Source organism: Miniopterus natalensis, chromosome 18 (genome assembly GCF_054644295.1).
Source record: "Miniopterus natalensis isolate mMinNat1 chromosome 18, mMinNat1.hap1, whole genome shotgun sequence".
Taxonomy (NCBI): Eukaryota; Metazoa; Chordata; class Mammalia; order Chiroptera; family Miniopteridae; genus Miniopterus; species Miniopterus natalensis.
The window spans coordinates 27,237,512-27,264,152 of NC_142098.1; the positions used below are offsets into that span (position 1 = coordinate 27,237,512).

Here is a 26,641-nt window from a genome sequence, read left to right on the forward strand (position 1 = left end):
GTACTGTCCAAACTCAAGAGAGGAAGGAAGAGGACCCCTCCCAGCAGCACCTGTCTTTGAGAGCATAAATATGTACCTGTTTTCCTAAGGTCCTGCTGGCCTCTCCCACCCTCTTCTCCAGCCCTGGGGATTTACTTTTCGCTCAGCATAAACCATGTTCCAACACCTCTCAACCTCCGCTGCTTTCCTGCAGCTGCCATTTACCAAGAACTTCATGTCAAGTGCTTCATATTACCTAAGTTATGTGTGTTATTTCTAATCATTAGTTATTTAAGGCTGATTTTTTTGCCATTTTCTGATGTGAGGATTGAGGCTCAGAGGTGAAGAACTTGCCCAGGGTCACAGCAGGTGAAGAGGCAAAATCAAGATTCAAATCTAGTCTTTGTAGCTCCAAAGCTAGTGGTTCCTAAACCTGGCTGATCAGCTGAGGTTTCTGGGAAAGATCCCAGAGCTCTGCTCCAGGGTCATTCTAACTCAGGGATCTTGGGATGGAGTAGGGGAATCTGGATTTTAAAGAAGATCCCAGGTGATCTGTTGCACAGCGAAGAAGTCAGGTGTGGAGAATTCTTCTAGCCTTTAAGGGGCTGATCTCCAGATGGTACCATAAGTTGACCTACTGCCCACATCTGGGTCCAACAGACCTCTACAACTACCCCCTCCTCAATCCACTTACCAGGTAGTACCCCCTCCAAGACGCTCCCTCTAAAGACATCCTGGGTGAACTTGGGCTTGTGGTCATTCTGGTCTGTCACAATGATGGAGATGTTCATGGGTTCTTCCACTGAGGCACCGTTCTCTGACACGGCGTGGCCAAAGAGCTGTGGGCACAAAGGTCTGGGGTCAGCCTGGCGCTACCCTTCCCACCAGGCTCTGGGGCCCTGCTTCTCATTGGATATGAAAGGTCGTTACTTACCTCATACTTGGCAATCTCCTCCCGGTCCAATGGCTTATTCAATAACAACCAGCCCGTTTCCTTCTCTATGGCGAAGACACCCTCAGGGGGCCTGTCTGCTCCAGGCCCTGTGATGCTGTAGAAAATCTTGGTGCCTCTGTCCTTACTAGATTTGAGCTGGAAGCAGAAAAAAAAGGTGGGAGGCAGTTGACAAAGTGACAAATAGTTCATGATTGCAGCAAAGAACTGTCCATGGCGAGTGGTGGAGAAGCATTGCCTTATCCGAAACTGCTTCCATGACAGAGGCTTCCCTCTGCAGGCCCCAGTCCTCAGTACCAAGAAATCTTATATCCAGGCCTTTATATCCCTGCAGCCACCAATGACTCCCAGGGAGAAGGCAGAGTCATACCTGATTCAGCCTCTGAGGGAAGGGACCCTTGCCATTCTCAGAGACAGACAGCGGCGGGACCACCCATTCTCTCTTGTGTCTTCGTAAGATACGTTTGGATGGGGAGATCTTCAGTGCCTTCTTTTCCTGTCAGGAGAGAAGACTCCTTAACCTAGATATGCAAACAGCTGGAACACACCCAACATCCTCTCACCTACAGAAGTTAAGGGTGAGGGGAGAGATCTAGAGGGGTCTAATGCAAAAAGAAAATTTGAAATAATCTAAGTGTCCACTTACAGAGGAGGACCAATGAAATATTCTGTGGTACATATGTCTAGTGGAATACTTTGCAGCTCTAAAAATGAGACATAAGGAAGCTCTCTGTGTGCTGACATGGAAAGACCTTTGATGTGTACTATTGAATGCAAAGAACAAGGTACAGAACAGCTTAATATAGCTTAGCATTTTATTTAACAAACATGTAGTGCTTAATAGATGTTAGGCACTGTTCCATCTTTAGTGTTAAAAGGTAGGAAAATAAGACCGTATACTTATATTTGCTTGTACACAGATGAAGTCTGGGGGAATACAGAATAAACTAATAATGGTGAGGTTAGGCTATTTAAGTGAAAACAAAGGTGAATTATACATTAGCTTTTACATAAGAGGAAGTAAGAGAGTCTATATATTTATATATATATAAAACATAAAATATAATTAAACAGATAACATATATAATTAAACTCCAGAAGGAAAGAAACTGGTAACAGTGATTATCTGTGTCTTTTCTTGGAGAGGTGGAGAGGGGATTAGGCAGATGGAGAAAAACAAGGAGAGGTTTTTCATTGTATAATTTTAAATATTTTTTATTTTTATTTTTGAACCATGTATATATTAGCTATTCAAAAAATTAAAAGAAATAATGTGTGGCCAAGTGCCTCATGTCCATCTTCCCAGAGGCTCATGGGATTGGAGTTCTGTGTTGGAATTGCTTTCACTTGGGGTTTACCCAGATGTGGGAAAGGAAAGAGGTGGGAGAGAGAATATCCAAGGGACAAGGGCATTGGACCAATTACTCACAAGGCAGCTCTCTGCTGCCCCTGCTGGGCAGCTGAGAGCACTGCACTGTGGCAACTGAAAACTAACACTGCCTCCTCCGAAGGGACAAGGTACTTCAACAGGGCAATCTAGGCATGCACAACGAATATCTCCCTTCCATCCTGCAGGTGGACATGGTGACTTACCTGGGCTGTTCTGTCGTTCAGTACAGTGGGGTCGTCGTCAGTGCTAAGCAGGCCCAACTCTTGCCCAGGGCAGCCCATGAAAACTGTGGGGGAGAGAGAAAGAGTATTAGGAAGGAGGGCCGTCTGGAAGCTACCCCAGGGAAACAAGACCTGACAACAGCCCCCTGACTGGATCAAGGACTGTTCCAGTCCACTGCAGGAGGAGGCTTGGCTTACTGTATGGTTCTGCTTAGATGGCGTACTTAGAATCATCAAATTAATATAGAGAGAAAGTAGAATAGAGATTACCAGGGGCCAGAGAGATGGGGGAATGGGGAGTTCCTGCTTAATGGGTACAGAGTTTCTGTTTGGGATGATGAAGTTCTGTAGGTGGGTAGTGGTAATGGTTGCACAATATTGTGAATTTACTTAATATCACTGAATTGTTTCCTTTAAAATGGTTTTATAAATGGTCAATTTTTATGTTATCATATTTTAGCTCAATAAAAAAAGTGGAAGTCTGACATGAGAGTGTAAAATGGGACAGTCATTTTCGGGAACTGTTGGACAGTAATTACCAAAGCTAAATATACACATTCCCCAAGATCCAGCAAAATTCCACTTTGAGATATAGACCCAACAAAAATGCATTGACTGAAAGACATATAAATTATAATGTTCACAGCAGCACTGTTTATAATATCTTAAAAGTGGAAACAGTCCAAATGTCCATCAAGGTAGAATGGATAGAAACATCATGATATATTCACATAATGAAATGAATCAACTACAAGGATATTTGACAACATGGATAAGTCTTACAAACATATGGTTGCCTAATAGAAGCCAGATCCATCAAAGAACATATGCATGGTTCCACTGACATGAAGTTCAAACAGGCAAAACTGTCCGGTTGGCATGGCTCAGCGGTTGAGCATCAACCACGATCCAGGAGATCGTGGTTCAGTTACCGGTCAGGGCATATGCCCGGGTTGCGGGCTCAATCCCCAGGAGAGGGCATGCAAGAGGCAGCTGATCAATGACTCATCATGGATGTTTCTATCTCTCTCCCTCTCCCTTCCTCTCTCTGAAATAAACAAAAATATATTAAAAGCAACAACAACAAAACAAAACAAAAAAACAGGCAAAACTAACCTAGGTGAAGGAAGTTAACATATTGGCCATAATTTGGGGGAAGGGGTTAGTGAAGGGGGAGAGGTAAAGGGGGACTTAAAAGCATACAGAGCTTCCTCCCGCTCCCCAGAGCCCAGTGCCAGTTCCCCAGAGCTCACGAGCTCACGCATAGAGGCAGGATCCTTTGTGGGAAGGCTGGAATGTGCCCACGAGAAAGAGAAGATTGCTTAGAAACCAGCCCTGCCTCCTTGGCAACATACCTACTGAGGAGTCATGGGCTGTGACACGCCTGGCCAGTGGGAGGAGGGGAAAGAGAGATCTAGGCCTGATTCAGCTCCAGAGGGTCCCGGGGGCACTAGATCCCCACGGAGACCCTGCCCTTTACCTCCAACTCACAGCTTTGTCATCTCATATTCCAAGTTATCTTGCTTTGCTTTAGGGCTAAAGGGACCAGGAATGACGTGTGGCAAAGGTTAAGTCATCTTTTGTTGTTGTTGTTGTTGTTAATCCTCACCTGAGGATATTTTTCCATTGATCTTCAGAGATAGAGGGGAAGGGGGGCATCTGATGTGAGAGAGACACATTGATTGGTTGCCTCCCACACGTGCCTAGACTGGAGCTGGGGATGGAACATGCAACCCAGGTACGTGCCCTTGACCGTGCCCTTGACCGGGAATCAAACCCGTGACCCTCTGGTGCGAAGGCCCACTGAGAAACACTGGCGAGGGCAGGTTAAATCATCAGAAGCTTTACCTGAGGCCTGGCATCCCTTGGTTTGGAAGGAGAGAGGCATGTTCTCAGAGAGGTATTCAAGAGCAGGAGGACCAAACACACTTTCTCCTCGATGTCATAGGAAGAATCAGAAAAGCTTAAAGGGAGTACTTCAGCTCACCAGGTAATTCACTGTTGCTTAAAGCTGTGTTAAGGATGTGAGCAAAGGTCCCTCAAAATTCCGTTAGCTGGAAACATCCACAGGTTGATGCAGAACTTGAATTAATTTATTAGGAATTTAGGTATTCTCATTTGGAAGATGGAAATTAGACTTCACAAAGCCATCTTGAATATAAAATAAGATAGAACCCCAAAACACACATTTGTAAACCTGTCTGCCATCAATTTCCTCAGCTTTCTAGAAAAACTAACCAGCAATATATTGATTGTAATAGCAAAGATCCAGAAAACCCAAACATCCATCAATAAGTGGTTAACTTTATGTGATGATACCACTTCTACAAGAGAGTATGATGCAGCCATGAAAAGCTATAAAAGATGAGGAAGCTCCTATGTCTTGAATGTAAAGACCTTTAAGACATATTGTTGATTTTAAAAAAAAGATATAAAACAATGTAGTCTCTGCAAAATGTTAACATTTGTATTTTTAAATTGCATCAGAAAAAATTCCTCCGGAAGGTGACTCAAAAATTGGTTTATGGGTGGAGAAACCAGCACTGAGGGAATAGGGTTGAGACTTTTTAGTGTATACTTTTTTGAATTCTGACCCAGGTGAATGCATTAGTTATTCAAACACTGGTAAAAAATTAACAGTCATTTTTTCCATTCTTAAAACAGCCCTCTTCCTAAGGGAAGGTCTCCAGCTACCAGAGGGGCTGGCCAGATTAAGTCTATCAACAATTTTCCTTCCTGAGAGACTCTCAATGAGCCCTCCAATCCTCCCCTACCAGTTTACCCAGCAGGAAGCTAATGGACTGACTCCCTTATTACTCAGAAGCCTGAATCCCCTAAACTCTAAAAGCTGCCAGAAACCCAGAAACCCTCTTTCTGCTTTCTACAAAATCTGCCCCCCAGGAATGTGAACACACTTCAGTACCATTTGCCAGCCCATTTCCATTATTCTATGGTTCCAAATATTTGTAGCACAGTATCTGGGCTGTCCATCTATTCTTTTTTAAATATATATATATATTTATTGATTTCAGAGAGAGGAAGGGAGAAGGAGAGAGAGATAGAAACATCAATGATGAGAGAGACATTGATCAGCTGCCTTCTGCACCCCCCCCCCACTGGGGATCGAGCCCACAACCCAGGCATGTGCCCAGCCAGGAATGGAACCACGATCTCCTGGATCATAGGTCAATGCTCAACAGCTGGGCCACGCTGGCCGGGCTGTCCATCTACTCTTAGAGGGAACAGCACCAACGATCAAGAAGCCAAGAATGATGTATCCCAAGTGTACATGTGTCCCACTCAGGCCACATATTCCAGTTGCACCAGAGAGCCTGGCCCCACCAGGTCCAACCTGCGTTCAGCTGGATGCAGAATACAGCCAAGAGCATGAGTCAGGCAGGCAGGAACACACTCCAAAAACCTGAGACACCTAGCTAAGTGTATTCCTATCCAAATACTCAAAATAACCTGCAAGGTGGATATTACCCTCACCCCACGCTATTCTGACAACTCAGGAAACCAGAGGCTGCCTGGGGTTGAAGTACCTCAGGAAGAAGCCTCAGACAGGTAAGTATACGAGGTCCCACGACCAAGAAGCGGTAGGACCAGATTTCAAATGCTAAAGGCAGGTAAGCAATGAACATGAGATTTGGAGGCTGAAAGTCTTGGGTTCAAATCCATATTGTATGAGCATATGGAAGCTGTTCCCGCCTCTGAAAATGGGAACGATCATACCTATCTCATAAGCTTACTGGGAGTGTTAAATGGGATACTGTTCACACAGCACCGAGTGCTGTGTCTAGCCCAGAGTAAGCCTTTAATAAAAGGTGCCTTCAGCCTACTCACAATTAACCTAGGCTTCAGACTCCAAGTCTGGGCCTGCCTCTGCATCATAGACAAACCGTCTCTCAAAGTGGGTAAGGGCTTAGCTATAGTCAAATGCTTTGCCTGAGGGATGAAGCACAGAAGGGAGGAGGAGACACACCGGACCAAAGAGCCTAAAAGGGAGCCGGCTCAGTCTGCATTTGGAGAGGACTGTTCTGCAGGCTGCTCTGCGGTGTACTGGGGGAGGCAGAGGATGGCGATCTTGCGGACGGGCTGACCTGCCCACGGAAGCTTGCTGAGGCAACTGTAGAAATATGAGTTTTCTCTGCAAGCCGTGAGTCACAGAGAGACTGGTAAACAGTAAGCCCTGGGGCAAAATCATTACAACTTCCTCCCAGATGCTTCCTGGCATCAGTGGCTTGTATCACTGGTTTCTAAATGAAATTGATCTAAAACCTGGTCTCATAATTACTCATCCCTCTTCCACCCCACCTTCTAACAGCTAGTGAAGTAAGCTGATTTCCTGACTGCAGCCTAGCTCCACAAGGCCACAAACCTGGGCCAAGTCATGAAGGCATGAATGGGCTTGTGTCAAACTTTGGGGGACGCTGGTGAGCGCTGATGAGCACATGAGGCAACAGTTCAGATCTTAAAGCTAAAAGCCAGGGACCTAAACATTACTCTCCACGTGGTACCTTAAACAAAGTCATCGACTGCTTCAGATTCAGTTTCTCTCATAGAGATTGTGAATCACAAAGTCAATGAACTTGGTGAAAAGGTAGGTACTTATACCAATATAAATTGATAGCTTTAGTCACTGAGCCTAAATACATAATTCCTAGGCTACTGTTGAGGAAGGGAGTTAATAACCTGAGACTGCTTCTAGAGAAATTAATTTATAAAAACCAGAGCTGAGAATCTGCACTAGATAGAAAGACATCCAGTGGACCCAGGAGTCCCTGACCTGTGCTCAAAGCTCCTTTCTAAAGACCATCCTGCCAAGCCTACCCTCAGATCTTGAACTGGCACCCCTGTAATAAAACTTGGGCAAGAAGAGTCATGTCCCTGGGGTACTAGAGCTGTGGCAAAAAGAAAGCTTTTTAAATAGACTTAAAAGAACTGATGGATACTGGGCTGAGAACTCATTCCAGGCCTGCATTAGGTTGGAATTGCCTAGACACCTCCAAACTCTCAAGTGAGCACCCTTGAAGATCAGAAGCTTGTCTTCTCAGCAGTGACATGGAGGTACTATACAGCCCCAATATCCATTCTTATTGGATGTTTTGGCAAAATACAACTACCCTGTGTCGTTTATTTCCTCAGAGACCCTGATGATAGTGTCCCTTCTGAAACAGCAGAGTACACTGAGGTCTAGAGGAGAAACCTTTCATTTGAGGTTGAACCTGAGAGCTGTAGGTAGTGCTTCCTCTCCCTGCTCATTACCTGGCCTAGTTTATAATTCCTGAATAACCCATAATTGGCACTTATTGCCAATAAGTCATCGCAGCGTCTCCAGTAAATGATAATGTATTGTGAAACTGAAAATATTTGTTTATATTACTCTGAGAAGTCTTTTATGAGGTTTTTAACATACTGCAGAATTATCAAGATGATGGACTATAATATGAAAATGTCAAAATGTGTTCTGATACACTAGGAATAGTCCCTTTTCTGTATATAAATGTTTACAATTCCATTTTTATACGCATTGCATGGTTTAATGGTTGGAGAAATAAAAACAGAAATCACTGGTAATTTCCACCCCCAGGTATCTTCCTTCTAAGAAACATACAGAGCCAAGATTTGGATGTAAAATATTTTTTTTTCATTGTATTTTATATCTTGATTAATGAAACATGGAAATAGTGATTTTCAGTTTTGGTCACCCGAGGCACCTATTTTCGTTTGCTTTTGGAGAAGTCCATTTCCTAAATAGACAGCATATTGCCACAACAAATGTGTGAAACCTTTTTGGAAATAAAACGTTGTCTGTTATCTACAAAAACAAAAACCAAAGGACAAAAGTCCTTCGAGTGATCAATCTTGGCCAGTTTCCCTACTGAGCTTTGGGCATTTTGACTGGAAGGGAAGAGAATTTGAACGTGTTGTGACAAAGGGCAGCTTGTGGGGGATGGGGGAGAGACTGTCAAAGAAGTCTCCACCTAGCTTGGTTTAGGGACATATCTAGCTCATTGAGCAAACAAATTTGTCCTTATAGCTATCACTACCTTCTGTTAGGGATTGGGATAGGAAGGTACAGGGGGAAAGTATGTGAAATTGCCATACAGAAAAAAGGTTCACTTACTAGGAGATACAAATGAAAAGAACAAATTGGGAATACCTGGGAAACGGGTGCTGCTATATACCGTTAGGGGGTGGGGGAATGTAAACTGGTACAATCATTCTGATCATTAAGCCTCAGACAAGGAACTATGCGAGGAAATCATCGTAGACATGACAAAACAGTAACTACAAGGATGTTCATGACTGCTGCTTCAACAGTGTATTAAAAGGGGGGGGGGGGGGGCTGCTTCAACAACTTAACTTTCAATAGAATTCTTAATTACGCGTGTGACAAGTTGTTCAAATGTCTCATCTATAACCTTAAATGCCATAAAAGAAGACCTATCAAGGAGAAACAATGCTCTGCTGAAGGAAGGGACAGGGACAGGTCACAAAACAGCCATTTATAGTTTATAACATGGGCCTGGCAATTATAAAGTATTACTACTTTTATACTTGTAAGAGAGGCACAGATAGCTAGATTAGATATGGCTCCGAGCATTGGCATCAGGAAGGTAGACTAGCTCTCCCTAGAACCAATGATCTTCCTGGCAAAAAAAACCCCACAAAAATGAAACAAGCTGGCGATGGTGGAGCAGGGCCAGAGGGAGGAGGCCAACACGGCAGGGTAAGGAGCCAAGCGGACTGAGGCCACCTGATTGACCTGGGAGCCACCGAGTGGCATGCGGGGAGACGAACTGCTCAAGGCGGCTCCACCTGCCCTGCCAGAGCCTCTTGACGCCCTCCTAGAAGCCACACTCTTCTCCCCAAAAGCCAAGAGCAGAGTAAGCGGACCCACTGCCATGGAACTGTTAGTGATAATTCGTCATCACAAAACCACCATCTTCGGGGACGCCAGGAGTCGAGCACTGTGCCGGAGCCAGCACCTGGTGGAAGGTATTGGCCCGCGCTCGCCGGCCCAGCAGCCGCCTTACAAAGATGACCAGCTGCCGGACGACAGCATGACCCCGGCAGAATGCGGCTCACTGGCAGCCGGCCCCCGCCTGCGCGCTCTTCGCCCTGGAACGCGACCTTCCTGCAGATAGAGCGGGTGCTGGGGCGGTGAGCCCTCAGCCCTCAGCCCTCAGCCCTCAGCCCTCAGCCCTCAGCCCTCAGCCCTCAGCATGGAGCCCTTCTCCCACCCAGCGAGGTAGACGGTGAAGCTGGACTGTCAGGGCGGCGGGCTGGCCAGTGAGTTAGGGGGCAGCAGAACATGGGACTCAGGTCCACGCCTCAGATCAGACACCCTCAGTGAAGCCTTGGTTAGGTAAATGGACCCGAAAGCTCTATTGAAAATGTTCACTTGAAAAGACAAAGCTCCTGCATGGGTGGTGACCTCCATTTTGCCTATTTTCCACAGTAAACATTTATTTGACTTGCAATCAAAATGAGATGTTGATTTTCCCCACCTCTGACTAGAAAACTGGTACGGTAACCAGTTGTTAAGGAGAAAGCAATTCTTTCTAGGGAAGTTGGTTTTACCTCTCTACAGAAAGCTCTTTGGAAAGATCTACATTACCAAGGTTCCTCCTAACCCATGGGAGCTGGGTCCTCCCTCAAAATTCCCTGAGAGAAACCCAAGCTGGTCTCTACTCTGAAGCACTCTGAGAGCTTGAAGCACCTGCAGACTCAGCTCCGAATGACCTTCAAGGACCAGACCAGAGCAGAGATCCTAGTGATCAACCTGGGACATCTGGGATACCAATTAAGGGCCTGTTGGGTACAAGCGCTGCACATCCGCTGGCCCTGCAATCTTGAGCAACTCTCTTCATATTTAAGCTAACAGTAAGCACTCAACAAATACAAGCCCTTATTAATTTCCAGTCTCTAAAATGGGAACAGCCCTCTCCCCAATACACACACATACAGGCTCTGATGAAGGCCAAACAAGACATGTTGGAGTGTCACCCTGTGCACCAAAAACAGGTGGTGGGTTCAATTCCCAGTCAGGGCACATACCCAGGTTTCAGGTTCAATACCTGGTCAGGGCGCATGTGGGAGGCAACTGATCAATGTTTCTTTCTCACATCGATGTTTCTACACCCACCCACCCCACCCCTGCACTCTCTCTCTCTCTCTCTCTCTCAAAAAAAAAAAAAAAAAAAAAAATCAATAACATTTTTAAGAAATCAATAAAAGCACAATTAAGCACTAAAAACCAGGGCCAGTAATTTTTAAAAGCAAAACAAAAGAACCAGAAGGTGATGGTCATCATCCAAAATCCTGATGTAAGCAGAAAGTTAAGAAAAAATAGATCAACTGCCACAGAGGCAAGCACTGGAAATTAAATTCAAAATGTCATGCTTCCTTCATTCATATCCTACCAGTTTGTTTTTTCCTTTTAGGTTCTCTCTCAAACGGACACATTTAGCTCTTCACAACGGCATTCATGGTATCACAGAGCAATGGTTCCCAAACATAGCTGATAAAACCACCAGGAGAATTTTTAAAATTTTATTTATTGATTTTAGAGAGATTTGGTTGAGCATTGTCCTGTGCACCAAAAGGTCACCGGTTCAATTCCGTCAGGGCACATGCCCAGGTCGCAGGTTCAGTTCCCAGTCAGGTTGTGTACCAGAGGCAGCCAATCGATGTTTCCTTCCCTCCCTCCCTCCCTCCCTCCCTCCCTCCCTCCCCCCCTCCCTCCCTCCCCCTCTCCCTCCCTCCCTCCCTCCCTCCCTCCCTCCCCCTCTCCCTCTCCCTCTCCCTCTCCCCTCTCCTCCTCTCTTTCCCTCTCCCTCTCCCTCTCCTCCTCTCTCTCTCTCTCAAATCAATACAATATTTAAAAAATATTTCACCTAGATGCTTTACAGGCATCTTAATCTCATGATGTCAAAAAGCAGATTCATGATCTTCTTTACTCTTGGCCTAAATATGGTCTTTTTCCAGTTTCCCAGGGACTGGTACATCAAGCGCTCAGCTACTCAAACCCAAAATCTGGGTCTCAGAAGCAGCCCAGTCTGGGTTTAGAGAACCTGGACTCAAATTCTGGTTCCACCACTGCCTTTGGGCAAGTTTGTTTCCTCACCTATAAAATGAGAATGATACTAATAATAACTACCTTAGTTAAATGAGTTAATACTTAGCACAGTGCCTGTCATATAGTTAGCCAGAATCATCATCTTGCCAGGCCACTTCTCCCTCAGTCTCCCCCTCCCAGTCAATCACCAAGATTGATGCCTCTCCGCCTCTACCCTCACCACTCTGGTACACACCATACCATCTTTAGCCCGAGTGCAAAAATCTCAACTTACAAAGGGATTTTTTAGCTCACTCTCCTTCTGGGGAGCATGCCTACACCATTCCCTTCTCCCTCTTTGTCCCCTACGGGTACATATTTCCTAAACTCTAAGGGACCCCAAAGACTTGCATGAGGAGAGCAATGGGCAGCGGCAGCTCGTCCCAGGCTAACCCCCTGAATCTTTCTCCAAGGCCCCCTTTTCTCTGACTTCCCAGTGAGCCAAAGCAGCCCAACCTGGGCTCTCCTGTTGCTTCTTCTATGCTAAGCCCTTCCTTGTTTCACTGCCCTGAGTGTGCTTTTGCTGCAGCCAATAAATTCTTGCTTGCTTTGCTGCCCCCAAAAAAGAGGGGGGGTCTTTTAAAAATGCAACAGATACATTTGAGAAAATAAAATAAGATCACTTCTTTGAAATTCTTCAATGATGTGCCATTGTTCTTAGGATAAAAAACAGTATCTTTAATGTGCTCAATCCTTATCTCTACTGTCTAGCCATATTAGGTCTCTTCTTAAATTCATCATAATCCCCTTACCACAAACGCTTTGCACATTCTCTTTCCTCTGTCTAGAACAGTGTCTCCCTATATTCCCACTCCAATTTTACCCAGTTAACTCCTAACGTCTTTCAGATCCAAATTAAAAAGTTATTTTCTTAGGGAAACTCCCTCAACCCTCCCAAAGCTGGTAAGTTTTCCATTTTAAAAACCTTTCCTAGCTCTATGTAACTTTCTTTCATAGAATTCCTTACAATTTATAATTTTGTTTACTTGCTATTATCTAATTGCCTATCTCCCCAAAGACTGTGTTAGAATTTGCTTATCACTGTATCTCAACAATTGGCATAATGCCTGATACAAAGTAGGTATTTCAATAATTGTTGAATGAACTATGAAAGTCTTTAGATCTGGAAATGTTGCTTCTAGGAAAACGTTCTAAAGAAATATGTGTACAAACTTGTCCGGCTGTAATAAGACTATTATTACCACCACTAACACCTAACATTTATTTACTACATGTGTTTTCATACACTGACTCTTTTTTTAAAACAATTTTTTTGTTAATCCTCACATGAAAGTATTTTCTCCATTGATTTTTTTAGAGAGAGCAGGAGAGGGAGGGGGAGGGAGAGGGAGAGGAAGAAAGAGAGAAACATCAACGTGAGAGTGACACAGTGATTGGTTGCTTCCCGAACTCGCCCCAACCAGGACCGGGATCGAACCTGTAACCCAGGTACGTGCCCTTGACTGGGAATCCAATCCAAGACCCTTCAGTGCGAAGGCGACACTTGAACCACTAAGCCACACCGCCTAGGGCAACACTAACTCATTTAATCCTCACTACAATGTTATGAGATCCCCACTATTATTCCTATTTTACAGATGAAAAAACAGGCATAGAGGTTAAGCAACTTACCCAAATTTCCACAGCTAGTAAGTGGATAAAAAGATTTAACTCAGGCACAGTAGCTCTGGAACTCCAGCTCAGGCACTCTCTGTATTATAATACGTTTATATTTTGTGCAAACTTCAATTACAGGAATTTGAAATGGTGCCATAAATAGTCTCACTTTGTATGTAAAGTTTAAAAAAATGCAAATCTCCAAAATTACGAAAAAGTGTAAAAAGTCACATAATTTCAAAACTGGAGGGACTAGTGAATTACAAGCACCCCCCTAGCTTCCGCATCCTACACACATACACTTCACATATGTTCATATGAGAACATAAGTCTTGAATCATGGAAGTTATGAATTTCTGAGGTTTTCAAGAATGCATATTTTACATCAAGGCAACCACCCTGTATAAGACTGTATATTGCAGCAATATTTGTGTTTAAGAAAAAAACCATAAGGCCCTCTTGCAGGGAGAGGGAAGTAAGACCAGAAATGATTATCTTCTTTAAGAATGGAAATCAACTTTTATTCAGCACAATGGTTGCTAACTAGATTTTGAAATCTAAAGAAAACTTCAGAAAACAATGCATTTTTGCTTTGACTGAATGTCACATAATCAAGCTCTCAACACTCAAGAAAAATAATACCAGTGCTAATAAATCTGAGTTACACAATTAAAATCTTTTATTTTTGGTGATTTCAAATGCTTTTGAAACATTCAGATAATTAACATTCAGAAAACTAATGATTTTTAAGTGGTACGGTAACCTTATTAAGCTTACAGCAAAGCCTATCTTGAAGGTATTATTCAAACATAAAAGCTTAATTTATCTGGATAGGGTTAAGATGAACGATTAATTCGCTCCCCTTTCTACAGCAGTCTTTCCTAATAAGGTGATTTCTGATAGTGAGATTTCTAAAAGTCCAAACACTTTACAATTTTTATGTTCACTCCTCCCCACCTCCACATCTGTAAAAGATAAAAATAGGGGGTTAGCTATATAAATCATGGTATATCTACCATGTAGAAGACCAAGGAGCTGTTAAAGAACAAGGCAGATGTGTATTTAGCAGTCTGGAAAGAAGCCTGATTCAGTAAGTGAAAAAGCAGGTTGCAGAGTAATATTTTTGTGCACAACATAATCCAATTCTTGTTATAAAAATGTCTGGATGCACCCATGTTTTTCACAAAGGAAAAGGTCTACAAGGACTCACATGGAACCGTTAATTGTGCTTATCCTTAGGGAGCAGAACTGAGGGAGAGAAGAACTTTCATGTGTTTACTTCTGATTTGCTTCTATTGAAAGGCAGTGAAGTTCACTGGTTAAAGCTCAGGCTGCCTAGATCTGAATCCAAACTCTACTATTCAGTAGTTGTGTGACCTTGGGCAAGTTACTTTTAACCTCTCTGGCCTCAGTTTCCTCATCTGTAACATGGGGGCGACAATAGTATCTACTTCAAGGGATGTCATGGTGATTAAACAAGCTAACACATATAAAATGCTAAGAGCAGTGCCTGTCACATAGTGCTACATAGTTGATTGAAAAACATGGTCTTTACAGTGAACACATATTATGTATCAATGTAAAATCCCAACAAATCAGCCCAATCCTACTATTTTATAAACAATATAAAATAGTATGTATGCCCTAGGCAGTTTTGCTCAGTGGTTAGAGTGTTGGCCCTCGGACTGAAGGGTCTCAGGTTCAATTCCGGTCAAGGGCATGTACCCCGGTTGCAGGCTCGATCCCCAGCTCTGGTCGGGGCACATGTGGGAGGCAACCAATTGATGCATCTCTCTCACATTGATGTGCTCCCCCTTTCTGGAAAGCAATGAAAAAAATATCCTCGGGTAAGGATGAAAAAAAAGCTTACACACTAAACTAAAATAGTATATATGGGAGTATGATAAAAATAAAAAGCTCCCTAGGCAATTCTTATACTCAGTCAAGCTTGCAAATTACTAACTCAGAGGCCAAAAGCAGGGGCAAACCAGTTAAGAATGTGGTTGAGTCCCACTTGGGGAATGCAGAATAATTCTGGAAGCGGAAAAAGACCATAAAAGACAAGAAAATAACAGGTCTTGAAGCCCTGGTGGGAAGCCCCAGCTGAAGCCAACTCTACAAGGAGAGGGCAGGGTGTGGGCTTGGAGTCTTGTTCTGACTTGTGTGTGGACAGCCCACAAGTAGCTGTCTTTTCTCTCTGCCTGAAGCTACAACAAGATTGGGCTCGTTGTGAGAAGGTAGCCAGCCCAAGCAAGACACCCAGGATGGTAGCTGAGCCCTCCAGCCCTCTCAATGACCAACCAGCAGTCCACTTCCTCATAGCTCCAGGTCCATGGGGTATTTCCCGCACATAGGACAGTTGGAACCTAAAGCCCGAGGAGCTGGGAACACAGTAGCTTGCCTCAGACCACACAGTCTGGGATGAGAAAGCAGACCTAGAACACCATTTTCCCTTGTCTGTGCCCAGATGTACACTGTCAGGCCTGTCCCCACTGCTGGGTTGGACAAGAGTCTGAAGAACTTCTGAATGGACCTGAACTGGAACGGGGAGAAGAGTGGGGAATATGCTATGGTTCCCAAATTTGGGGGAGTAATCTTCTCAGGAAAGTACACATACACTCTTAAAATTTTGATTGATTGGTTGAGTTGATAGAGAGAGAGAGAGAGAAATATCACTTTGTTGTTCCACTTATTTAGGCATTCATTGGTTGATTCTTGTATGTGCCCTGACCGGGGATTGAACCCACCTTAGCATATGGGGATGAAGCTCTGACCAACTGAGCTACCTGGCCAGGACCACGTGCACTCTTGTACACAATTAATTGCAGGGGAGCAAAGACTTCCCAAAGGTAATGAGAGACCTGGAGGTCAGAACCCCTGGACAAGATCAACTTACTTCTAGTCTCCAACTCAGGTTTAAGGTTTCTTGGTAAGAGAGATGTAATTTCGAACTAATCTTATGTCTTCTTAAACAAGCAAAAGTAGGGTGACTGAGATTGAGGGGGAAGAGGAAAGCCTGAGATGGTACCTCCTCAGCCCCATCTCCCCATCTCCCCATCTAGCCCTTGAGATGCCTCAGAGGCCTGGGGGAGAACAGATCTCTCCTCCTAGGACTCTATATAGCCTGGAGAGGCTCTACTGTTGGGGAAGCAGCCACCGGCCCTCCCACCTCCTGGATGTGAGCCTTCTCCTCAGAAGTCAGACAGCGAAAGATCCGGTTGTGAGTTCAAAGATGGGGTAAAGAGAGAAAGAAAGGTGTTCATTTGGCTCTTTCCAAGGATAAGGCTTTTGGGTTCACTGAGCAAGCAGGAGGACCCCAGCACCCTGAAGTTCATCAGGACCATGGCGACTACAGCCTGGGGGGGTTCGGTTAGCTTGAGGAATTTGCAGCCCACTGATGCTCTAGGTAACTCAGAATTGCAAGGGTGCCCAGATTTGGCTGGAGGAGTAGGAGGGGGGCAGAGTATATCCAGCTCCTCCACTCAAGGCAAGGTGGGGTAGGGGGGTTGAGGGAGAGGGCCTTGATGCTGGGGAGGGGTGGGAGGAGGAGAGGCAGAAGATGAACAGCCAGAAGCAGATTCTCTGCTGAGAATGTCAGTGAGAACCCGATCAGGCCTGGTATCTGAGCCCTCCCTCCTCTCCCCCTACATCCTAAAAGGAAGGCCAGGGGTTCTGGATAGAAATGTCCCCTCCCCCCAACTCCAGCTCCCAGTGATTAAGAGAGGCCTGTGGAGGGGACAGGAATTCAAAGCTCTTGGGTCAGAAGTTAACTATTTCCAATCTTCCTCCAGCTTGGCTCATCCTTCCTCCAGGACTCACATCCTTGTTTCCTCTCTCACCCTGATTTCCAAATGGTTAAGTACCTCACGCTTAAAGAGTCCAACCTAACTCCACACTTACTAGCTGGATAAGTTACAAAGTTAAAAGCCTAGGTTTCCTATCCAGTTAAATGGGGCCAATTTCACACCCCTCGTGGGGCTTTTAGGAGGATTAAAGGGGCTTATTTCATAAAGTACATAGTGTAATTTCTGGAACTCAGTTAGCTCTTGGAAAATGGTATTTAGGTTGTGTGTTTTGTTTTGTTTTGTTTGAAAGTCCTTCCTCATCGGCCTGGCTGCCTGGGTTGACAAAAGCGGGTAACTAAATGAAATGAGGGGGAAAATTCAACTGAGGCTGACAACATCTGCATCCTCAGGTCTAGGACAAGTCCAGAAGGAGGGTCGAGAAGAGATGCTGGCGGTGGGGTCGTGTCTTGGTTGCAGAGGAGACTTCAGAGACTCTGGCCTCCATGGGGGCACAGTTGGGACTTCAGCCCCATCTCCTGCCTTTCCAAAACACCTTGCTACCTCTGTCCTGAGGGGACACCAATTCCAAGCTGGACTGGGCCCTGTCTACGTCCCCTTTTGCCTCTCCCCGCCGTACACTCCATGGACCAGCAAGACTCCATGTATTTACGTTCCTGGAACCTATATGCTGTTCCCTTGCCAGGAAGGCTGCCTGCCACTTCTCATGCCCCAACTCCCTTGCATAACTTTTCTCCAGCCTTGACATCACTTCCTCCAGGTCCCCCTAAGAACATGTCAGCAGCCTCTCCTATCTGACTTAATATTTTCCCTCCCCCAACTCCCAGTTGGTCATATATGTATATAAATAATACACACACACACACGTAAATAACTTATCTGTCTCCTTCCACTAACAGGTAAGGAGCTCATGAAATCTGAGTTTTTTCCATGCTTTGTTCACTAATGTATCCCCAGCACCTGGAACAGTACCTGGGACTTAGTAAGTACTCAGTAAATATTTGCTTAATGAAGGATTCACTCTTAAAATTTCCTGGTGACTGATCTGCTTTGTCCTTTAATCAGAGGAGCCCACTGAAGTTAAGGAGCTGTGGGTGACGCTCACTTTAGTACCCAGTAGGTATTCAGATATTTGTTGGCTGAATGACCCCTCAACTTGGCTTTGGATCTCAGATACCTCACTGCTTCTGTATTGAGGGAGGAACAGGACTTGACAGCCTTGCTCATATGAGGAGGCTGCTGCCCACCCACACACACTGGCCAGGACAAAAATCTTCACCCAAGAAATTCAGGGCCCTTTGGAGATTTCCTTTCTAATCTGGGGGGAAAGTACAAGCATTAGCTTCACGGCAAATAACAGGAAAGATTTCTCGCCCAAGATAAAGGAAGCTACCAAGTACATAATAAAGACTTGTCTCATAGCATAGGGCCAGATGAGAAGCAAGAATCCAGAAGGGATGGGTCTGGTAAGGAGACTGCTTGGGGAGGGCAGGTGGCTGAATCCAGAAGAGCCTCAGCTACTTCAAGACAGAGAAAAGCTGACTTCTCAGTACAGTACTGAGAGTCTCAGTTAACCCAGCAATTATGCTCCCAGGTATGTACCTAACAGATCCCTTTTACAGTTTCACCAAAAGACTTGAACAATAGTGTTCACAGTAGCACCAGTCATTATCGCCAAAAAATGGAAACTCCTCAAACGCCCATCAACAGAACTGTGGAAAGTCCCATAATGACGACTATATGACAATGAGAATCAATTACAGCAGCATCCAGAGGTATGCAAGAATCTCACATATGCAGTAAAGAAGCCAGATCCAAGAGGATATTCAATGACTCTTTTACATAAAGTTCAAATACAGGCAAATTAAATTATGGTATTAGAATCAGAATAATTTTCTTGGGAGGAAGGGAAAGACTGGGAAGGAAGGGGCATCTGAGGTGTTGGTAATGCTGTTCCTTTTTAAAAAACTTTTTTTTATTTCTTGATTTGACAGAGAGGAAAAGAGAAACACTGATACGTTGTTCCACTTGTTAATGCATTCATTGGTTGATTCTTGCATGTGCCCTGACCGGGGATCAAACTCGGAATCCTGGTGTATCCGGATGATGCTCTAACCAACTGAGCTACCCAGCCAGGGTGGCACTGTTTCTTAATCTGTGTGCTAGGTACATGGGTGTTTTCAGTGATGTTCATCAAGCACTTTCCTCCACATTATTCTTCAAACAACAGTGGTTCTCTGAATGGAGGCGTTTCAGTCCCAGAACCAAAGACTCAACTGATTTGGGCTGGGGAGGCCCTTCTCTTCCCCCTTCTCCATCACCCTCCAAATACTCAGGAAAGCTAGTTTCTAGCCCTAGAAACTCATTGCTCAACATAAGCCATGCCTTCCTCACACAGCAGAGAGGTGTGGGCACCCTGTGCTAAGTAACCTAGGAACAGCACCTTCTGAGGAGCTGGGAAGGAGTCTAGAGATTTGAGACCTGTTCCCCAGGCACAAGCTAACAGTGATGTTAGTTGCCTTTGGCAACCAACCCTACTCTACTGCTGAGCCAGAAAAGCAGCCAGCCAGGCTCAAATTCTTCAGAGGCAGATTTATCAGGCATTGTGAAATCCCTCTGGGTTTAAATCCTGGCCTTACTGTTGACTGCCCCAGTGACCTCATGTCAAGTTCCTTACCCCCATTTGACAGCTAAGGGGAAAATACCATCACCTGTTTTGCAACGCAGTCAGTGATAAGCACAAAAATAATATTATGTTGTAAGCTCCCCAAGGCCAGGGACTTAGTTGTGTTCATTGCTTTACAGCGGCAGTTCTAGAACAGTGCCCAATACACACAGGTGCTAAATATGTTTACTGAAAGAATAAACATAAACAGAGGACATAGACCAGAATGGGGGCTCCAAAACAAAAGGCAATTTTTATACAAGTTGAAATAAGCGAAACCATCTCGAAGTTAACTCATGTTCAGTCAGATTCTGTCAGAAGTTACCCAAACGCTGACTAAGGGTGAGTTGAACCTGCCGAGGGATCATATGAAGCACTGGATTTCTTGTACGGTAATTAAGCTCCCTCTCTCAACTGTTCACCCATAAGGACTTATAACCCACTTTAGGTCACTCACTTTTAATCACTGCCCTAATATTATGCAAGTCCTTCCTCCCACCTCCCCTTTGTCTTTGCTTCCAGACCACAGTTGAAGGAAAGTGGATCCCAGACTGCAGGCTCGAGCAAGAGAACATTCCTGCTGTACCTCCATTTCACCCACCTCCCACTTCCTGGTAGTAAAAAAAAAAATGCCAGGGGACTTGGGAGTCAGGAACTTCCATTCAAGTCCCAGCTGGTTACTGCAGTGACGATTTTAGTAAAGCCGTAAAACTACTCAGGTTTCACCCCTAAAATGGGCAGACCCCTCACAGGATAGTCATGAATCATGCAAATACCCACTGGGCATCCTATTAAGTAGCAGGTCCTGGGCATAAACCTACAGGCAAAAGTCATGTCGGTGGTGCTCAAGGGAGCTTGCAAGCTGTTTAGCCAAGCAAATTGAATCCATTAAGTTGTCCCTCCATTTCTCCACCTTTAAAAGCTCCAGCAGGGCTGGGATACAGGTTTTCTGAAGTCCCACCTCAAATTAAGAGCTGCAGTTGTTTAATATTTGCCTTACCAGCTTCAAGAGAACATCAGGAGGTATTAAGCGAGCTCAGGGTTGTGGAAATGCTTTGAAGAGGGAAGTGCACATACAAACAAGGTATTAATTATATCAGATAATTTCTTTGAGCTCAACTTCATAGACACCTGTGATATTTATAACCCAGGGGAGAACAGGGGCAGTGGTTCCTTGGCAATATGGAAACTTTGTTGTCTGCTTGGCCAGACTTGCGAGTTTGTGTGTCCCCTCAGGATAACCCTTTCAACAGGGCTGGATCCATCCTGTGTATTGAGGATGGGAAGCTGGGGTGGAGGTGGGGAGGTAGAAAGATGCCAGCAGCTAATGACTAAGGGGGAAAGTACCAATATTATTTGTTTGGGCACCCTAATTTATGGGATCACTTGGGCCCAGAAACTTGCTTTTACTTAAAAAAGGCGGCAGTCTATCTCACGGGAAGGCTGCTCTTAAGGGCTAGTCATGTTGCAGGGAAGTGCAAAGTTAGCCAAGCATATGAACCCACCCTTTGTTTTATAACCCAGGTGTGCTCCTGGCACGAACCCACCCTTTTCACAATCCTAAACCACACATCCGAGAACGCAGAATTTTCTCAAAAGGTTTAAAATGCCTGATGTCACCAGAAGCACTCGCCAACCAGACCATGAAACTGAAAACCAGATCACCACTTCCCCCCACCAACCTCAAGCTTAGTGAAGTGACAGTCAATCTGGTATTTCTTGCTTCAGTAAGAAAGATAAGGCAGACGACACTCAAAACGGTAGCTTGCACTCCAAGAACTTAGTCAAAGAACTTGACAACAAGGGGGAGGGGTACAGATTTAGCAGCACTCTGGTTAGCAATAAGGCTTCCTCAGGGAGCCGGAATTGGATTTGGGGCCCTGCCCAAGTTAACATTTTTACAGGTTGGCTGAGCTGCAGTTTGTTAGCCAGTCAGTAATAAACCCATGCGCAAGAATTTAAAAGTTTATGAGGCATGGCCTCTTAATGCCTCCTCTGCTCCCTACAGCCAAGAGTTTAAGGAGCCTGGCCTAGCCTGAGTGTTAATTGTTTTCGTCAATCTGCAGTTATTCAGGAAAAGAAAGGGGAAAAGGGCTTCTACAGGCTCAAGGCCTCCAATCCTCTTCTGAAGAAACAAAGGAGAGCCATTCTGCCCCCTGGGCATCGGCAACCCCCCTCCTGCATTCACTGAGGGAATTTGTACCTGGGGTGAGGGGTATGCTGATGGGGGTTGAGAAAAATGCTAGGTGGTAGCTTTTCATAATTGGTTTGAAAGCCAGTTAAAGCGTAGATCACCTCCCAAGAAAAATTCATACAACAGCTCTTCAACAATTTTACAGGTTAAGAATCCTCCGGAACCCCACTCAAGGATCCTGAGTTACACTTCTGTTTAAGAACTTGAGTTTGGAGAAGCTGCAACCCCCTCCTCCAAGTGCAAGGAAAGAGACCCCCATCAGCGGGCAGCTGCCTGGGTCTCAGAACAAACTGGTTCTCCGTACCAAAGTGATCCCCACCCCCTACTCTCAAGTTTTTGAACTAAAGAGGGTAAACAAGTAATTGGGAGATCAAAAATGTGCTTTGATCTCCCATCCACCGCCCCCTCAGCTCAAGACTTTCCGGCTTGGGACCCCCCACCCCCCCGACTGCCCTAACATTCCAGTTCCAAGGCACTGGAGGAGCGGGGGTGTCCTCAGTGCGCGATGGCCCCAGTCCAGGTGTGCCAACCCCCGGTTTCCAGGCAGGCTGCAGGGGCGCAGACCCTCCGGGAAGGGCAGGGTTAAGAGTGCATTCCAGCTGCAGGGGAAGAAGGGGGGCGGGGGAGGGGAGCGCGAAGAAGAGAAACAGACCCGGTCTGTCTGTCGGAGACACAAAGCATGGTACACAAAGGGGGCCCGAGAGGGGCGAAAGGGGCTGCCCGGGGCACGGTTCATCCCCACACCTGCGCGGGGGCTGGGGGAAGAATGTGGACGGCGCATTCCTCCGCTGGGGCCAGCGGGGGAGAGCCTCGCAGACCCGCGGGGCTAGCTCAGCCGCCTGGAAAAGCCGTCGCAGCGGGGCAAGGAGGGCCTGGACGGCAGAGGGCGCTACGCTCTCCGGTCCTCCCCGTCAGCCGCCCACCGACGTCCCAGCCCCCGAGATGCTTTCTGCGCCTCCCCCATACCTGAGGCGGCGCCAGAAGCCCCCCGCCCAGGCTGGACCCCTCTCGCGCGGGCCACACCGGAGCTGACCACGTGCGGTTTCCACCCGCCCGGCGGTTGCACGGGGCGGGCTCCCGGAGGGTCTTACCTTTCCGCTGAGCCTGGCCCGGCTCCAGCTCCGCGCCTCCCGCCTCCAAGGTCACTTCAGCACCAGCGGAGCCCGCCTGGCAAGGCTCGGAGGCCGCGCACGGCAGCCACCAAACCTGCACCTGAGGGAGGAACGGGGAAAGGGGGAGGTTTGAGTCACAGGCGTGCCTGGCCCTGCACACCCATCCCCGGACTCCTTACGGGCTTCCCAGGATACTGTGGCCTCAAGGAGCCCAGCCACCCCGACGTTCTCCCCGACGCCACCGCCGCATGCGGACCCTGCCCGCCCGCCCCCGGAGAGCGTCCTGACCAGGGAAGGGAGAGGCAGTAGGTGGGGTACCTGAAGCAGGAGGAAGAGGCGGAAGATGAGGGATGCGAGAGACCCGCTAGGGAGCCCCATTGCTGGAGAGAGAGGGGTGAAAAGCGGCCGTGACCGCTCCGCTAAGCGCTCGGCACTGCTCTGAGCACCGTGGCTCTCGGGAGCCAGCGGGAGGAGCCCAGGTGAGAGCAGGTAGGTGCTGATTGGTCCGGCGCCGCAAGGTCCCGCCTCCCTCGCAGGTGGGGCGGTGGCTGGCGCGGTCCGGGCACCCTCGAAGCCCCTCTGGTCCTCTCTTGTTTTCTCGGCTTTTCGGGAGCTGCTCCTGGCAGGGACTCTGCCGTCTCAAAGGTTCTGGGTTCGAGAACAAAACAAGAAATCCACCCCACCCTTCAGCCTCTGGAGCAAGCAAAGAGAAATGCTTCTGGGTCTTGCGGCTATAGCTGGAAAAGGTGGAGAGGCAGCCGAACCTGGCAGGAAACAGAGACTCCCCATTCATGCCCCCCCTTCCCCCCACCCCGAGGCGATGTTACGCAAAACTTTGACACCCGGCTACAGCGGGGTCGACCCCTGCCTCGTGCTCCACCTCCCACGCCGGCCCGCTCCGAGGACTCCGAGAGTTAAAAACTGGCAGTGAGCGGCGAAGGACCGCGTTGTAAAATCTGCTGTAACTTGCAGAAGACCCATTGCACAGCAGGACAAAGGGAGGCTGGGAGAGACGGCCCCAGAGTCGGCAGCCATGGTGGCGACAAAGGGCGCAAGGCAAAGGGGTGGTTATTAGCCTCATAGTCTCCAGCAACACCTCACACCCTCCCCCCCGCATAAAACATACCACTTTCTCAACTTAAATAAAGGCATTTAAAAAAACAAACAAAAAAACACGCGCGGCTCTTTTTAATTGGTCTTGAATACTGAATATAACCTAAGCAAAAACTGCTTGCCGCCTAAAGCAGCCTTCCAGCGAGCTTCCCTGAACACGGCTCTCCTTCACCCTTCCTGGGAGACACGCGGCGGACCCCCAGTGCTTTTCTCTTCCCGGCGCACAAGTGGGCCCTGGACACAGAAGCTGCCCTGAGCCTCGGTCCCTCCACCCTACGCGCCCTCTTCCCACCCTTTTGTTCCCTGAGGCCTCTCCCTTTTCCTCCACTTCTCCAGCTCAGGTTTGGGGGTTTGAAGAGGAGATTTAAGTCTCTAATTATAGATTCTTTGGCCCTCGAGGACTAAGGTGGTGGTCTCCTGGTCCTTCCCACCATCAGACCTGTAGCAGGCTAAAAAAGGAGGGCCGATTGCGCTGCGACCGTGAGAGTCCTTCCTCCAGCTGCGCACGGGCTCTGGGGCGCGCTGCGGGCCTTACCAACAGGGGCTGCGCCACTTAACAGCGCTGTGGCCTCAAGCAAGTGAATTAACCCTTCTGCGCCATAGCTCTACATGCGTCAGGTGGAGCTATTTACATCTGCCAACTATTAGGATTAAATGAATTCATACATACAGACGAGGATTGAATTAACACGTTTAAAACGCTAAACTCAGTACCCGGCACAGAGCAAGTGCCCAACTGTTTCCTGGTATTACTGCTTTAGGGTGCGGCGCCGCCGCCGCCTCGCGAGCCCGTTTCTCTCCTCTGGAGCACCCTTACATCCCCCCACCAAGAGAATGAGAAACCCTGTAATCCTTTAGTGTCACGGCTCATGCTGTAGCGAGCAATTGGCATCTGATATCACCGGAGCGCTGGGTTGTTGGGTCTGTGGTCCCTGCAGGTGGGGGGGTGGGGGTTGAGGGTAGACAAAGCGCAGGAAAGCACCCGAGGAAGCTGGCTGAGGTGCTCGCCTCGCTCTCCGCAGGGGTCGCTTTGCTGGCGGGAGGGGAGGTAGATACCCGCGCAGGGGGGACAAAGTGGCGCGGCAGGTCCCAGAAGGTACTCCAGGGCCCCGCCTACCGTCGCCTCGCAGGTTCCTCTCCGCCTGCCAGGAGCCAGATGAAGCCATTAGGCGGACAGTTAAACACAAACGAGCCTGGGGATACAGGCCCTAATTAAGTAAACACCCGGCTGGAGGGCTGTTGAGCGCGCTCATTTCCGCCTCCTTCCAGGGCGCTCGGCATTCCGGGCGGAGGCGGGAGAGAAGGGGAGAAACTGAGAGTCAGCTCTGTCTGCCTGCAACCGGGACGACACTTCGGTCCTCTCCGCAGCTCCCTTGTCCGTGGTTCGTTCCTTCATTCATTCACTTAACAAACTATTGCTTGCTATGTGCCAATCACTGGCGATACAATAGTAAGTAAAACAGACAAACATCCCTGCACCTTTGGACCTTCCATCCAAAAGTGCGGGGTATTGAGGGGAAAAAATAAATAAATAAATAAATAAATAAATAAATAAATAAATAAATAAATATATATATATATATATATATATATATATATATATATAGTTAGATACTATGTGCTGGTGGCCTGAGTCGTCTTTTACTCTCTGTCATCTCATACCACTTGTTCACTCTGCTTCCCACACTGGCTATGGTTCTCCGAACACACTGGGCATGGGTCTGCCTCTGGCCCTCTGCGCTTGCAGTTTCCTCTGCCTGGATCACTCTTCCCCCAGTTGTCCCCTTGCCTCTCCCTCACTCCTTCAGGTCCTGCTGCTCCTCAGAGAGGCCTTCCCTGACCTCCTGCATAGTCAGCACTCTCCTATCACCTCTTTCTCTGCTTTACCCTGCTTAATTTTTTTCATAGTATTATATCATACCCTGATTTATTAGTACATATATACTTTTTGGGGGGAGGCAACGTACAGTAATGATTAAGAGCAAGTACTCTGGAGTCACACTGTCTCGCTCTGAATCCTGAATCAAGTTCTTCTGAGCTGTGAGGCCTTGGGCAAGTGACTTTCAACTCCCTTGTGCCTCAGTATCCTCATCTGCAAAAAAATAGGATAAGCATAATAATCCCTTCTTCATAGGTTATGAGTTAATATTTGTAAAGCACTTTAGAACATAATAAACATAAGTGTTCATTAAATTGTATTTCCTGTTGCTCTCCCCTCATGAAGGGAATCTTCTGTGACAGGCAGGGATTTTTGTCTGCTTTGTTCACTGCTGTACCCCTGGTACATGGAACAGCCTGGCATTAAATAGACACTAAAATATTTATTGAATGAAATCAACAAGATAATAACTGTTAAGCATCTGGCAAGGTGCTAGACACATAGAAGCAAAAGCCATATGGGTTCCCTGCCCCATTTCACAGAACTGATAAAGGGTTTTGCAAAGTGTCAAACAAGTAATATGAGTCCT

General features: G+C 46.7%; 1 protein-coding gene across 1 annotated transcript in view; it reads right to left on the bottom strand.

Moving 5' to 3' along the window:
* CDH3 (cadherin 3) overlaps window positions 1–23,501 on the bottom strand; it is a 37,147-nt gene extending 13,646 nt beyond the window's left edge. Inside the window, exons 1-6 of the mRNA XM_016200776.2 lie at window positions 23,379–23,501; window positions 23,040–23,160; window positions 2,525–2,607; window positions 1,302–1,427; window positions 914–1,069; window positions 674–818 (exon numbers count right to left, since the gene is read on the bottom strand). Of these exons, the coding sequence (XP_016056262.2) occupies window positions 674–818; window positions 914–1,069; window positions 1,302–1,427; window positions 2,525–2,607; window positions 23,040–23,160; window positions 23,379–23,438 (691 nt within the window). The 5' untranslated portion in view covers window positions 23,439–23,501. The remainder of the gene's footprint in view (window positions 1–673; window positions 819–913; window positions 1,070–1,301; window positions 1,428–2,524; window positions 2,608–23,039; window positions 23,161–23,378) is intronic.
* Between the last annotated feature and the right edge of the window lie 3,140 nt (window positions 23,502–26,641).